This window comes from Parambassis ranga, chromosome 2, assembly GCF_900634625.1.
Source record: "Parambassis ranga chromosome 2, fParRan2.1, whole genome shotgun sequence".
Lineage (NCBI taxonomy): Eukaryota > Metazoa > Chordata > Actinopteri > Ambassidae > Parambassis > Parambassis ranga.
The window spans coordinates 2,925,923-2,940,955 of NC_041023.1; the positions used below are offsets into that span (position 1 = coordinate 2,925,923).

The window sequence follows — 15,033 nt, forward strand, 5'->3', positions numbered from 1 at the left end:
ACATTTTTTTTGGGGTTAGAAGTCAAAATGAGCTGTTTTTTGTGCAAAACAATAGCAGCTGTGCTAAGTCTCATTTCTTTATTGCATTTAGAGGCTTTGCTCTCGCGCTTAAATGAACTAAATTATTCTCAAACTTAAATTAATTCATTTTGTCAACAGTTCTAGGAGCCAATAATGAGCTGTCAAAACATCACAGGCAGCAGAGTAATTGCACTATAAACTATTCCTGCGTCCCCTGAATATTCATGCATTGTTACCAGTTGAGTTGAGAGCCAAACAGATGCTTTTTTACCGGCAGTGTCTGAAAATATTCCACAGCCGAGCGTCACGTTGGGAGATGTTTACAAACCTGGGCAGCCGGTGAGACGTGAATTCCAAAAATTTAACAAGATCTGGAAGCTTTTATTGATTTTTTTCTTGCTAATGCATGCAGCAGTGTAAAATAACAAAAACAAACCTATCACTGGACCGCCCTGCATCAGGGTACAAAAGAAAATAAATCCATACTTAGAGAGAGGCGGAGGAAACACTGATATGTGCAGCCTGTTTCCATTCTGTGATCTGACTCTGAGTCTATATTTTTACACTCATTTTGTCTAATGCGGACATATTATAAAGCCGCATTGCATTTTTTGCATTAGTTTTCAATGGAGCTATTACATACATTCATGCTCAGAGACCACATGAATGTTTTTTGCCCACTCTCCCTGTTGCAGGCAAAGTGTTTCCTGCTGTGACGGAATATGCTGCGATCGCCACTAAGACCCCGTTTACACTGGGGAAATCAATCCGGCTAGAGCAGGATTCGGGCCGTATCCTGATATATCCGGATCGTTTTTTTCTGAGTCTGAACAACACGAATCTGGATATATCCGGATTGATTTCAACCCACCTCTCAGAGGTGGATCTAGCCGGATTGGCTTACATCTGGCTCAGGTCTGAACGCAAATGCGGCTAGCGAATCAGTATAGAAACAGTGTCCGGGTTGCGTACAAAAGCCGTAAACAACCATCGAACTACGACAGCTTTGCCCCGAGTTTATTTTCCACAGAGCTACAAAGGAATAAACTGCTTTTTGAACCAGAAAAAAATGAAAGAACAAGCGACACGGAACAAAAAAAAATGCACAACGCATGTGCACACACTGTCCTACCACGGCCTGAATGGACTCTGTATATTACGAGGCGCCACCTAGCGGTTTGGAGGACAACAAACAAGCCAGGTTAAGCCGGGTGTGTAATAGCCAGATTTGAAAATAGTTCTGAATGTATCCAGCTTAAAGGCTATCTGGATTCAATGCTACTCTAGCTGGATTCAGTTTCTCCAGTGTGAACAGGGTCCATGAGACGGGAGGATCATCCGTCCATGGAGTGGTAGAGGCTTCTTACAGAGTGTGTCCAGTAACACAACCCACAGAGGAGGATGTTCTGGGTCAAATGTGGGGCTGTAAATAGGTCACCTCCTAAAACGGTGACGGTTCATGTGGTTCCAAAGTGGCTCTTTAGCCTCATGTTAAAAAAACCCCACTCCTGGTCTGTTTCAGAGCTGCAGCTTCCTGCTCGTCTCTGCCCAGTTCTGGACAATATCAAGGTTAAGTTGTTCTGTTAACCAGATTGGAAAGGCTTCATCACTGTCACGGCAGAATGTGGGCCAAATGTGTAAGTGATAATGTGGGTCAGTGCTGGGCTGTCTGTGTGCTGGGTTGGTTTCAGCACAGACTCCATCACCATGACAGATGTCAGCTGTCTCCACCTTAACTCAGCAACAGCCGGCTTCACACTCGGCTACAAATCTTTGTGGTTGGCAGATCTTCTTAACTTGTTTACGATTCAAACTGGCTGCGTTCCAGTCACAGGCCTTGTTCGGTAACTCCTGCCAAGGTGAAAAGCAGCTGCATGGCTGAAGGGCGCTGAGAGTCTCCGTCAGTGCAGGGACGGTTTCACAACACAGGACTCCGAAGAGAAGGCCTGCAGCGGACATTTACAAATGATTTCCCCAGGACGTCTGTTATATAAAAACACAAACACTGTGCACACGTGAGGTGAATCTGACTGCAGCGCAGATGTGTGCACACACTGAGACGATGCTGACATTCAGCCTGCTGGAGCTGGTGTCCCATTAGCATTCGGCTCTGTTAGCTTAGCATCCCAGTTTTCTTCTAATTACTTTGCACTCAGATTGCCTATGTAAGCAGCAGCAACAGGCTCAATCAGATGCGGCGTCACGGCTCACGTCGGTGTCAGATAGTCGGGCTTGTTAAGGCTCCCAGATCAATCCGAACCTGTTTGCACCACTGTGCTTTCCTGCTTTGTGCACAGCCAGCGTCTCTGTGTGTTTGTGTCTCTTTTTTCTTCACGTATCTGTTGCTAATCTCCTTCATGTCTTAGCTCCCGCTTTGTTTCCCTCGGCTCGCTCACACGCTCTTTAGGTTTCAGAAAAACAACACAGGAAGCAGCTAATACCTTTTTTAATGGTGCATAAATTTGGATTTTAAATCAACTTTGAAGGCGATTAAAACAACAAAGCAGACACAATCGTGTACAAGCAGCTAATGACTGCAGAGTGGTAAATATTAACTATGGCACACTTAAGCACACTCAGGTGGGCTGGGCTCTCCCAGCTCAACTGGTGATGCTCTGACCTTCAGCACTAAGCCAGCTGCAAGGCGGTGAAAGCAACCTCTGACCAGTGAAATCCATGTGTAGGAGCCTGGATGACAAGAATGACGAGTTGTTAAATTACAATACCTGTCTGACATGCTGTCCTGCCAGGAAGACTGTTTCTAGTTCCAAAGTTTCACAAGTAATTGGACACTTGACCATGAAATGTTTTACAGGCAGCTAAAATGTATGTGCAAAGGCTACACCACGTAGAGAAGATTGAAGCAAGGCGTCTGGACTCATCCAAGCAGCTTCATCAGTACTGCTTGGATGAGCAGCGATACGTCTTCAAGAAAACTCTACAAGTCCAGACGCCTTGCTTCAATCTTCTCTACGTATGATGACCTGGATGACTGAGAATCTTCATCAACAAAGGCACGAACACAAAGAGAGACTCCTCATCTGTATCAGCCCAGGCATGTATGGCTGCTGATGGAACATTGACTCATGTGTGCAGTGTTGATGGTAGGATGGATGCAGGGCTATACAGGAGCAGTCAGTGTCACAGAATCAGCCCAATGCATCGAAAACCAAAGAGCGTCTCTGGGTGAAGAGGTTGAACGGTCTTTAATGGCCGAGTCGATCTCCCAGCGTCAGTCCCTCTGAGCGTGTCTTCGCTGCCTCACTGAGAAGCATCAGCTGAAGGTGTCTGCAGTGAAGGTGTGGGAGAGCATCAACATGGAAGATAGAGGAACGTGTGTGTTGATAAATGACTGGCTGGAGCCTTTATGTGTCTACTTTCCAACGAAACATGCAAGTGTCCCAGTACCTCTGCCCTGCGTTCATATTATATGCCTCAGCCTTAAAGCCATCACTGTTGTGGAGCAGCTGATGCTTCAGCTAAGAATGCTAACTGAGTCTGGTGCAGGTAGAGTAACAAGGTGTGCCGGCTTCCTCCGGTTTTGCTTCTCAGTTTCCATGAAGGTCATCACGGTCAATGTGGTTGTTGCATAAATGTTTATGTACACACTAGTCTTAAGTTTCATCAAGTCATTTTAATTGAAAGGAAACATCACATACTTGTTGTCTCGCCTGTGTGTGTTGATTTAATACGTCCTGGCACTGCACGGATGCTGCTTCTTATTCCCAGCTCTAGCTGAGCCATTTTAAAGATTAGCTGACATGCAGACTTTGGTTTCTGTCCTTTAGAGTGAAAGAGCAAGGACTCCATCCTCCACTGTGTTAATGGAAAGAACACACTGACAAACCAATTTCTCCTGCAGGAGGCGATGCACCAACAACAACAACAACAACAACAGCAAAAATGTGTTTGCAGTAATTTCCTTACTTGATGAGTAAAATCTTTCACTTCCAATACGTCCAGTCCGGTCTCTGCACAAATTCTGTAAAAGCCACAAAACACAGAGGGAACAGTCTGTTTACGAGGTGAAGAACAAAACAAAAAAGTGCATTAGCAACACCTGACATCATCAAATAATGGAATTCAGTGACATTTACAGACTGATTGTCTAGCAGAAGTTGTTTTTTCATGTAAGAAAGGGCCGTTAGAAACGTTTAGTTGGATTTAGTGACAGAAGAAGGACGTCGCTGTGTCTGATGTCTCGGGTCAGCTGAGGAACGTCATGTGAAACATCACACACAGAGATGAAGGTCGCTGGAAGGCCACTGGTTGATGTAAAAGGAGGTTTTTAGTTCAATATTAAGCTGCTACCACAACAACTTCTACAGGAATGCTCCAGAAGGTCTTAGAAGGAGCTGCCCTGTTATTAGCCCATTAAAGTTCCATCGCAGTGCAGGAACCAGCAGAGGACATACTTACTTGACAAATCCATATCTCTGGACGCTACGACCTGACAAAGCTTGTTGTTGGCCTACTTCGGCTCCATCTTTTTCTTTGTTCTGCTGATCTTTGTGACATGTTGTTTATGTCGGTGACTGGTATCAACAAAAAGACGTCCAAAGAACACTGAGCAGCGGAGAAAATCCAAGGTGCTACTAACAATTCTGCAAATATTTTGGAACGAGGTAACCAGAGAGTCATCGCATGAAGCCTGTTCTGTCGTAGAGAAACAGTGACAGAAGGAGAGTTTGCAGACCCGTCTCACACCCGAAAGCATGTCGTGATTGTGTCCCACCTTTCCTGCCCTGAAAGCACATGTGACAATGCCGGCCCAAATCAGCCCAGCAGCAGTTCCAGCAGTGGAAAAGCATCTAATGCGCTTCACAGCTGTACCTCCCTCAAAACTACCCCGCTTAGGGTGTAATACTTTGCAAAAGTTGAGAGGTCACCGTGAACATTTCTGGTACTAAAAGTTTATTCTAAGAACATCTGGGCTGTTTTAAAGTGACTTAAACGTTCGGATACTTTGCCTTAAACCTTTGACAGCGTGAGATTCGAAGGGATCTATCCGTACCTCCTCTGGCTGTCTGTCTCTGTTGACTAGCTCAGGGTCTCACCACAGAACCCCCCCACCCTCCTCTCAGAATTTCATTACAGCCACAGCTGGATGTCACAGTGTATATGCACAACAAACTGATTGAACCTCCTCTTCCTCTGCTGTCTCCCTGTCCTCCTCTCCCTCTTTGATCTTTCTTTCCTTTCACACTTTTCATCTTTACTTTTTTCTCTCTTCTTCTCTCGCCCCATGTGTCCTCCTTATGTTCCTGTCCTGTCCTCCTCCCGCTTGTCTCTTTTATCATCCACCACCAGCCAAACCCAAGAACTCGGCCAACGTCGTGACCGTCCAGGCCGGACCCAAGTCGGTGGTGGTGGCCCGGTGTGAGGCGGCGGACGGGAAACCGGCAGCATCCATCAGCTGGATGGCCACGCTTAATGGCAATCACTCCACCAGCACCACGGGCGGCCCTGACGGCACGGTGACGGTGCGCAGCGAGTATCGCCTGGTCCCCACGCCAGCAGATGACGGCAAGGAGGTGATCTGCAAGGTGGACCAGAGGACACAGGAGCGGCCGTGGGTCTACGCCGTCAAGCTCTCAGTGGAGTGTAAGAAACACACACACACACACACTTATGAATTGTTATTCACACACACCAGCTATTTGCCTTTGTGTCACCTGCAGCACCTTCACCATTAATCTAGTCTAGAAATCAAGATGGCCGCAGGAAGTTTCCAAGCGTTTGTTTGAAGGTGCTATCAAATATGTCCTACCTAAACATTCTAGGAAATTCATGTTTCTGAACTCAGACCTGGGGCTTTGGTTAACAAGTACGTAGCTTAGCTTAGCTCCTTTTTGCAGACTGATTTTTTTTGTTATCTGGAGCATCGGATTAGCCGATCTTCCAGCTGCGAAGTTCCTTGCCTGACACCGCCAGCTTCAGTGCCTCGCAGCAGCGTGGGAACGTCTCCACAGACGGCAGATTTAAAACTCTGGTATTCTGTAAAGCAAAGAGAGCTTTACCTGCTGCTGATAGACTTAATTAGCTCTGTTTGAACGTATGTGGTGAGTCCACCTCTGTGTGGAAGTGCAGAATGTTTGCACAGTTTTTCACAGTCTTTTTCTGGCCCTCATGAGTATAGAAAAACTCCAAACACACATGTTTACACACAAGTGTTCACATACACACACACACACACACACACACACATTTGCCTTCACTTAATCCTTTAAATTCCATTCTAATTTGCATGGGATTAAAATATTACACAGGTTCAGTGTGGCTTTAAAGAGCTTTGGGGATGCTGACAGCGTCGTCTCAGCTGTGTGACCTCGCTGCTGTTTACTGCGAAGATGGAACAGATTGTCTTTGTTCAGCCCTTTTTCATTAATCGCCAATTTTTAGACACATACACACTTAGATGACATGCACACACACACAAACACAAACTTTGGAAGGAACGATGATGAGTGGATACATATCAGACATACATCGAGCTGTTAGAGGTTCTTTTTATACAAACTGTGGGAGAAGTTTTAGCTTCTGTGTGTGTGCCTCATTTGTGTGTTTAGCCACGCATACACACATGCACTTGTGTGATGTGCAATGACACTCTTCCCTAAACTGACCCAGAAGTGAAGTGATGGCCGCAAAAACGCATGCAGTGTGTTAGTGTAGCTCTGGTGTGGGGGGGATCATGTCTCCTGTCTGCTCTGTAACTCAGATCAGCTTTTATAGGTCAGACACACACACACACACACACTTACCCTCCTGTCCTGCTTCTTGTGCTTCTCTCTCTCTCTCTCTCTCTCTCTCTCTCTCTTTGCCTTCAGATCTTAAACATGAAAAACATGAAGGCAAAGAAAGCCACTAAGCCTTTCTGCTTCTTTTAACTTCCTACACACACAGCTTTGGTTCGTCTTAATTTTAACATAAGACTCTTACAAGTGTGACGTTAATTGATGTTCCCCTGCTGGGATTAGAGTACCTTGAAGATGCTGTGATTTTTTTTCTGTTCCTCGATGCAGCAGGTTCCATCACTGTACATGCGGGGGCCGGCGGCCACTTTTTGTCTTGTTTTCGAGCTTCGTCTGACTGCAGCTGAATGATGCAACATGCTGACACAGATTAATCAAACATCTCAAAATGCCAGGAGTTCATAAAGACAGGCTGATGTAATTATTTTTCTCATCAGTCCAAGAACCCCCCCGCGGTGACAGCGACCCAGCGGTGAACTGCTTTTAAGTTGCTGAGACAGACGCCAAATAATGCAGCACCTGGTAAAATGACAGGATCCCTGAAACGGACGGATCATGCCAACATCCAAAAAAAACAGATTTCATCCTAAAGCCTGCAGCGCTGTTTGTCCATCTACAGTGATACCAGCCTTCTCTCCAATATAATGAAAAGACATCGGTGAAAAGTGATTGTTCAGATAGACAAGAAACACAGCGTTTCGGTAACTTCTGATTAAAACTAACAGAAGTTGCAGCTCAGATTAAATCCACATGTGAATTCTTGCCCAAATTTAAATGAGACATTTTTTTCTTTTTAAATTTGTTGGATCTCTTATCAGTGCAGCTGAACAGCAGCTTTTCTCTGTGATGAAGAATTTAGAGCTTTTAATCATGCACATGTAGGACAGATAATAACAGAACAAATGATTCCCCGTGGCCGGCCTAATATTGAGCAAAATCTCACTGACATTTTTTCAAAATGGTGGACTTTGTTTTGGTTTTAGAGGACGCCTGCAAGAGCCCCTTTTCTCATCTTGATGGGATACCTATGTGTACAGAATATTGTGTATGTAGGTCGGATATATAACCCTTGATGTCGATCTAAGCGGTGCGTATGTGGCCATAATAAAAACCACAGGGATCCACAGTGTGGAAAAATCCTCCTTGAACCTGCTGCACCTGCTGCTCCTTCACCTCCTGAAGGGTCAGCGTGAGGAGCGATATGTCCCGTCTGATAAATCACGGAGCTTCTGTGTCCACGCTCTGTCTTTCAGACCCCCCCTCTGTGTCCATAGAGGGCTACGACAACAACTGGTACGTCGGCCGCTCTGGCGCCGTGCTGCACTGCCGGGCCAATGGAAACCCAGCGCCGACCATCATCACCTGGACCATGTAAGAATCACGCTCAGGCCATCTGTGCCGTCTGCCTCCTCCTCCTCCTCCTCCTCTTCTTCTTCCTCCTCCTCCTCTTCCTCCTCTCCCTCCTCTTCCTCCTCCTCCTCTTCCTCCTCTCCCTCCTCCTCCTCCTCCTCCTCCTCCTCCTCTTCCTCCTCTCCCTCCTCCTCTTCCTCCTCCTCCTCTTCCACTTCCCAATCACAGCAGAAAAGTACTGATCATCTTCTTCTTCTTCTGCTTTAATGATAATTTCTTAGTAAATTTTTGATAAGCACAAAGGCTGCTAACATCTCGTCCTGATGGACAGATGGCGTGCTGTGTGCGCTTTTCATGATGAATACTGAGCAGTTACACAGTTACACGGCTGTTCTCATGTCTGGGAGTTTTTTTCACATGAATGCTTTTCTTGTTTTCATCTCTTCGTCTATCTTTTCCATCTTTTTTATTTCACATTGCCCATTTTTTCCTCCCTCCCTTTGTCGATTTGTCTTTTTGATTTTCATCTTTTTCATGTTATCCAATATCCAAAAACGGAAAACGGATGGTCTTCTCACTGCTTTTTTTTTTTACTTGTGTTATCCCTCGTTTCCATCTTTCTCTCTTCCCTCCAGGGCTTCTGGTCCTTTGCCAGAAACAGTAGAAGTGAACGGTGACAAGCTGACAGTGAGGAAGGTGGATGACGCCGTGAACACCACCTTCATCTGCGAGGCCAAGAACAAGCACGGGGCCAGCAGGCAGCAGATCACCACCGTCGTCATTGGTGAGTCCGTTAAATCTCACACACACACACACACATTACATGTGTGAAAGTCAAGTATGATCAACACACACAGGTGGCACAGCACCACAGCCCAACAATCAGCATGCAGCCACTGCACACACACACACAGACATCTGCATGCACATACAAACACACTCACACATGCATGTACAGAACATAAAACTCTCTCTCACACACACACACACACACACACGCTGGGATCAGGGCTGATCTGAGAGCTGCAGGGACGCTGGGCTCTCTCAATCTTCACATTGGATTTCTTGAAATGTTTTCCTCCTCGCTGGCTGAAGCTCGGTGAGGCCGTGTGGAGGCTTTTGATTGACCCTTTCCCCACAGCGGGGCCAAATTCGCAGGACAAGGGCCAGCTTGAAATATTTATAACTTAAGATCGAAACTACTCCCTTCAAAGTGTAACCCTGCTGGATGCAAATGAACTGTGGATTGTGGTGAGTGAGTCTGAGAGCAGGCCCTTGTTAGAGCGCTTTTGGCCCCGCGGTGGACACACACAGTGGTGTTGGGGTTGTTGGAGCATTTCCAAATTCTTCCACAGGGTTCAAGTTGGTGTGAGCCAGTTTGCCCAGGTTTGCTTTCTTCTTTCTTGTTTTTCTTCCCTTTTCTTTGCAGCCTCACTTTAAACTAACACCTCCCAAACATGAGCTCTCTCTCTCTCTCTCTCTCTCTCCCTCTCTCTCTCTCTCCCTCCTCTTCACGTGTTCTTCCCTCTCTCTGGTTGCAGTTTGATGATTGTGTCTGCATGCAGTCTTGATCTTTCTGCTGGGTCTTGACTTTTGACGTTTAACAGTCCAGTGATTCGGCTGCTGTTGCCACGGTGTTCGGTCGGGGTTTTTTCTTTTTTTTTCTTTTTTCTTTGCCCTCTTACACACTCTTCACACATCGATCCGACACACACACACACACACACACACACACACACATACACACACACACACACTCTGAACTTGCACACAATCCCAGAAACATGTCCACACGCTGAAACGCCTCAATGCACGTCAGCAGGCAGACCTCCAAACCTCTGTGTGTGTGTGTGTGTGTTTCCACACTGCCTGGTCAAATTGTGTCATGTTTTTTGGAGGAATTAGCGAGAATAATCCGCCATTTAGAGTTCTACAAACAAATAAAACATGTATAGTCTTTTGCCGAAAGACAGGGAGAAAGCTACATTTAGAAAATCCGTGGGAAATGGGAGCTGGAGATTTGAATTGTCTCCTCTGAGAACAAAGATGCTTTGTAGCCAGGCGGTGTGCTGGGAGTGTGGGAGGTTCAGAAGTGGCTAAGCTGCTACTGTTCTTGCTTGAAGCGTAGCATTGTGACTGACTCAGGAAGGGTACGCTTCTCCCCTTCTAGCACACATAACACCCATAACATAACGCTTAACACACTGGAATCCTTCACAGACACATGTAAAATCTCCACACACACACACACACACCTTTTATCTTTTGGAGTACCTGAGATCAAGCCCAGACTTTGTGCTTCATCCTCCTCCTGTGTTAAATGTGTTCTTGCCGTTTCATGGTTTGCTTTTGTGCTCGTCAGTGGAACAGCTATATGGCAACATAGTGACTTAATCTCTCCGTTTAACTTATAGAAGGTGAGTGATGATTTCTGTTGTCTACAAGAACACTTCATATGACCTTGATAATCGGTGATGTCGGTGTGGTGAATCTGTGCACGGAAAAATGCAACATTGACCGTTTGAGCATAAAAGTGAGTCTACAGCTGTGAAGTAAAATCACTTTATCATGCTGTGCTCTTCTGTGATGTATATATACATATTTACTGACTCAAAAAGTAATCACATCAGTGCAGAGGCAGCAAAGGAAACATTTAGGTATAACAACATCATTATACACAGCAGAGACATGGCCTGCTGAGGCAATGCAGGGTAAATGGCTTGAGCTTTTTCAGATGAGTCCATAGCCTGAAGCTGTAGTCGTGACATTTGTTGTACAATCTCATGTGCAGGGAGCAGACATTGGAGAGCAAGATGGACAGGGAGAGGGGCCAGGTTTAGCCAAGCAAGTTCTTCTTCTAATTTTTAATATTTGACTGCGTCAAACTGCATAAATGTCTGTCTGCTGGTGAACGCAGGTGAATCATGATCTGTAATGAGAATCATCCTCAAAATAATTTGTGGGCCACAGACCCCCCCCCCCCCTCCTCCAGGCCAGAGTCAGATCCACAGCCTGATGACTATTTTCAGTTTCTTTTCCTCTGCTCTGGCCTGGATTCTTACAAGGAGCCTGGCGGGAAAAAACCTGCACCGCTCCAGATGGCTGGTCTGCCACTGGTGGTGAATCACTGCAGGGATGAATCATTCACTTCACCTTTTGTGAAAATGATCACATACACGGCTGAACGGCTCATTCTCCAACGTGCGAGTTACTAATTAAAGCACGCACCAGCAGTGAAGCCACTGAACCCCGATGGATGGATTAATCATGTTATGAGCACAACATGATACTGTGGGTTTGCCCGAGGATTCTCCGAGTCTGTTACAGAAGAAGAACATTTGTAGAAAACCCAGTGAAATCTGTTTCCCTGCTTGTGTTTGTGCACAGATGGATGGTTTCTCATATGTAAACTATGTATCATCAACCCACTCTCTTGGAGTTTTCACATCAGACCTGGTGATGCTCGGCGCTTTGCATTACATACAGCTAGAAGTCAGCTGCAGTGCTGCAGCTTACCTGTGATATATTAGCCTGTTGAATCTGCACAAGAGTCTTTTGTGCTTCTTCCTGTGCTGCTTGGTTAGTGTGAGGCAACAACAGTACTTGGTTGGGGTGCTGGAAAGGATCACTGCTGTGTGGAAGCTTGTCAGGCTCCCACCTTAAAGGAGAGGCTTTTCTGAACCACTCTTATAAAGCTAAATCTGTTTGCAGTTATATTTTGTCTGTCAATACATTCAAAAGACTCCATTTTGTGATCGGAGTGCTCCTGCTTTTGTTCGGGGCACTTCTGCTTTACCATCACAAATCCAACACTTTCCACCATAAGTGCAGTGATAGACGCCACGTCCCGTTTCTCAGTGTGAGATCTAAACTGTCAGGCGCGGGAGGCCCGGCTCTCAATAATGTAACAGTTAATACCCCGGCACTTTGTGTACACGGGCACAACACGCCCCGCTAATTTCCCTGCTGAGAACTGCTAACGGCTTCTCTCTGTTCTGTTAAATGGTAGATGAAAGCTTCGTGCTGTCTGGCTTTTCTGCTGCCGTCAAGCAGCCATCACGTGTCACGAATCCCCTCAGCCTCCATACGGCCCATGACTGAGGAGGTGGAGGAGGAGGAGGAGGAGGAGGTGCTGGTGGTGGTGTAGAATTGCATGAAAAAAAGGAAGAGGATGATAGGGATGAAGAGAAAGAGCTTGGATGGCACTTGGAGGCATTTTGAGAGTCCTAATATACACACACACATACACACACACACACACGCACACACACACACACACACACACACACACACACACACACACACACACACACACTCACACACACTCTGTCCATCCCTCTCTCATTTATCCTGAGCTCTCCGAAGTAAATGCTACTGTGGTACAGCGAGAGAGTTTTGTGTTTTGCTGACGAGGGTGAAATGTGTACAGCCTGCCCCCCCCCCCTTTACCACTCACACACACACACACACACACCACAACCCCACCCTGAACTCCATCCGTCAACGTGCTTATGATGCCAGCTATGCATGGCTTGCTTGGTTGCCACGGCGCCAGCTGGATCTGCCCAGTGCACCGTGCACAGAGAGAGAGAGAGAGAGTGAGAGTGGGAGAGGATGTTGGCAGAAAGAAATGATTGGAGTGGAGGATGGGAGTGGGTATGAGGTGGGGGTGGGCGGCAGAATAAAGACAGAGAGAGATTGCAGAGGGGCTGAAAACTGAGATAAAGACGAGTGTGTGGAGAGAGGTGCGAGCAGCAGCAGGAGGAGGAGAGTGGCCGCGAAGTGGCTAAAAACTCCGATGACTTCTGGTCCGGTGTGTAAGAGCGAGCTGGCAGGAGGCTGTGACCCTCTCTGTCCTCTGCCCCCCCCTCCGCCCATCACTCTACCCCCCCCTTATAAAAAAGCCCTTTCATGGAGAGTCCAGCTGGCACTGGGCTAGGGGCTGTTGTTGCCACACACACACACACGCACACACAAAATCCACTCACTTATACACACAGTCACATCTGAGTGGACCAGTGGAGAAGCATTTCCTGGATCGCCTGCGGCAAGCGAGATAGCTGTCCACTGGAAAGACACACACACACAAAAACACACACAGCGTTTCACACATGCACACACAGGCAAATTGGACCATGCAGCTCTGTGCATAAAATAATCAGATGATCTAGCCACAGGGGAAAACTCTGACATATACTGTAGCTGAGGCTAACCTCTGTACAGGCTAATCAAACACACACACACACACAGCAAGCAGAGGAGGCGAAGGAACCGCCGGACGGCTCTAACAGGGTCAAACATTTTCCACTTCATGTCCACCTACACACAGACCTCTGCTGCTGAGAGGACATCTCATATTTCTATTTGAGAATCTGATAATTGCTGTTTGGCTAATTAGTTGTTTATCAAAATTGACAATTAATTTTCTGATTAATCTGCTAATTATTTCAACTCGGAAGCAGAAGACTGGAATATTTGTCACAGTGCTCGGACTCTGAACACTGTCGGATTCCATGAGTTTAAACACACACACACACAGACTCAGACATAATCCTAACTGCCATGTCTTCACAGCCTCTTCGGGGGCTTCCTGTATGGCCGATGTGTCGCTACAGTAACAGACAGGAAGTGGCGGCCTGTTTTGACTTCCTGTCAGACCTCATCTCATCTCGAGGTCGTGATTGAGCTTTCATTCCTCTAATTTGAGCCTCAGGCCATAAAACAGAAGCAACTGGTCGAGCCAGAAGTCAGAAAAAAAAGAACAACTTGTGGATTTTTACTTCATGAATAATAAGACGTGATGTGTTTTATCTTTTTAATGATGAACCTTGTAAAATTGGGAGGCCGTGCTGTTCCTGTTCTGGTTACCGTGTTATCACTACCTGTGTGTGACGCGTGTGTCTGCAGCACAGCTGTGACAGCTGCTTTTGTCAAAACGGTTTCGTCAGAACCTAACAGCTGATAATAAACGTGCTGCTTCTTGTCAGATGTGCCTGTAAACTGTGTTTGGAGGATGTCTCGTTAAAATAACAGAGCAGAGGAGGGAGAGGCAGGATGCCACCAGGAAGCAGTCGGCCATTATCATATGTAAGCTTTCATGTTTGTGATTTTACAGACAGGAGAGGTGGTTGGGATGTTTGGATTGATAGTCTTAATGAGATGAAAATCATTTTGACATATTGCTGTCAAACTCGAATCCTGGAGGGTTCCCTCCGGCTGCTGTCAGCTGAGACGAGGTGGTAGACTTCCTATCTGCGTCTTCCTGACAATCAGAAACAAAGCAGACGAAATCTGATCGAAACTTCCTGAAATCACAGCCGGGGCTCCGGCGGTGCCCCCTCGGTGTGACTGGTGGGGCCGTGGCCACGCAGGGGTAGCGTCTGTCGGGGAGATAAGCGCTGAGGAGAGAGGGCCTCCGGGCTGCGGCTTATCACACACACACACCGACCTGGAGGGAATACACAAACACACAAATGCACACAGGATGTGGGAGTGAAGTCGACCGCGTGGAGAGATTTGAGGTGGGGGGGGCGGAGGTTTATATCTCACCTCAGGATCAGTGGGTGCCCGGCAGCGCTGACTTTAGTCTGCTTCTCTATCTGTGTCACAGCGGGATGACCTTCCAGTCAACAGATTACCGCCACTGCCGAGCGCGGCTCCAAAATAAAGACGGAGAGCTGTGAGTGTGTGTGTGTGTGTGTGTGTGTGTGTGTGTTCCTGGTTTATGGTTAGACCTGATTCAGAGGCTGACCCGGGGCAATCAAAACAAACACTGTGTGTGATGTTTGTATTAATCAAGCAGCGGTGTAAAATAATCGTCCCGTCTCTGCCTGTGTGATTTTTGGCAGTCCATGATGAGACTCTGCAGAGACCCACAGCAGCAGGAGGCTGCAACATAGCTGCATTA

The 15,033-nt window shown here is 46.7% G+C and overlaps 1 protein-coding gene across 2 annotated transcripts in view; it reads left to right on the forward strand.

Moving 5' to 3' along the window:
- Positions 1-15,033, forward strand: part of pvrl2l (PVR cell adhesion molecule related 2 like) — a 226,162-nt gene that overhangs the window by 102,330 nt on the left and 108,799 nt on the right. For both annotated transcript variants that reach the window (XM_028400098.1, XM_028400097.1), the window contains exons 4-6: positions 5,332-5,625; positions 8,030-8,147; positions 8,762-8,910. In XM_028400098.1, the coding sequence (XP_028255899.1) occupies positions 5,332-5,625; positions 8,030-8,147; positions 8,762-8,910 (561 nt within the window). The remainder of the gene's footprint in view (positions 1-5,331; positions 5,626-8,029; positions 8,148-8,761; positions 8,911-15,033) is intronic.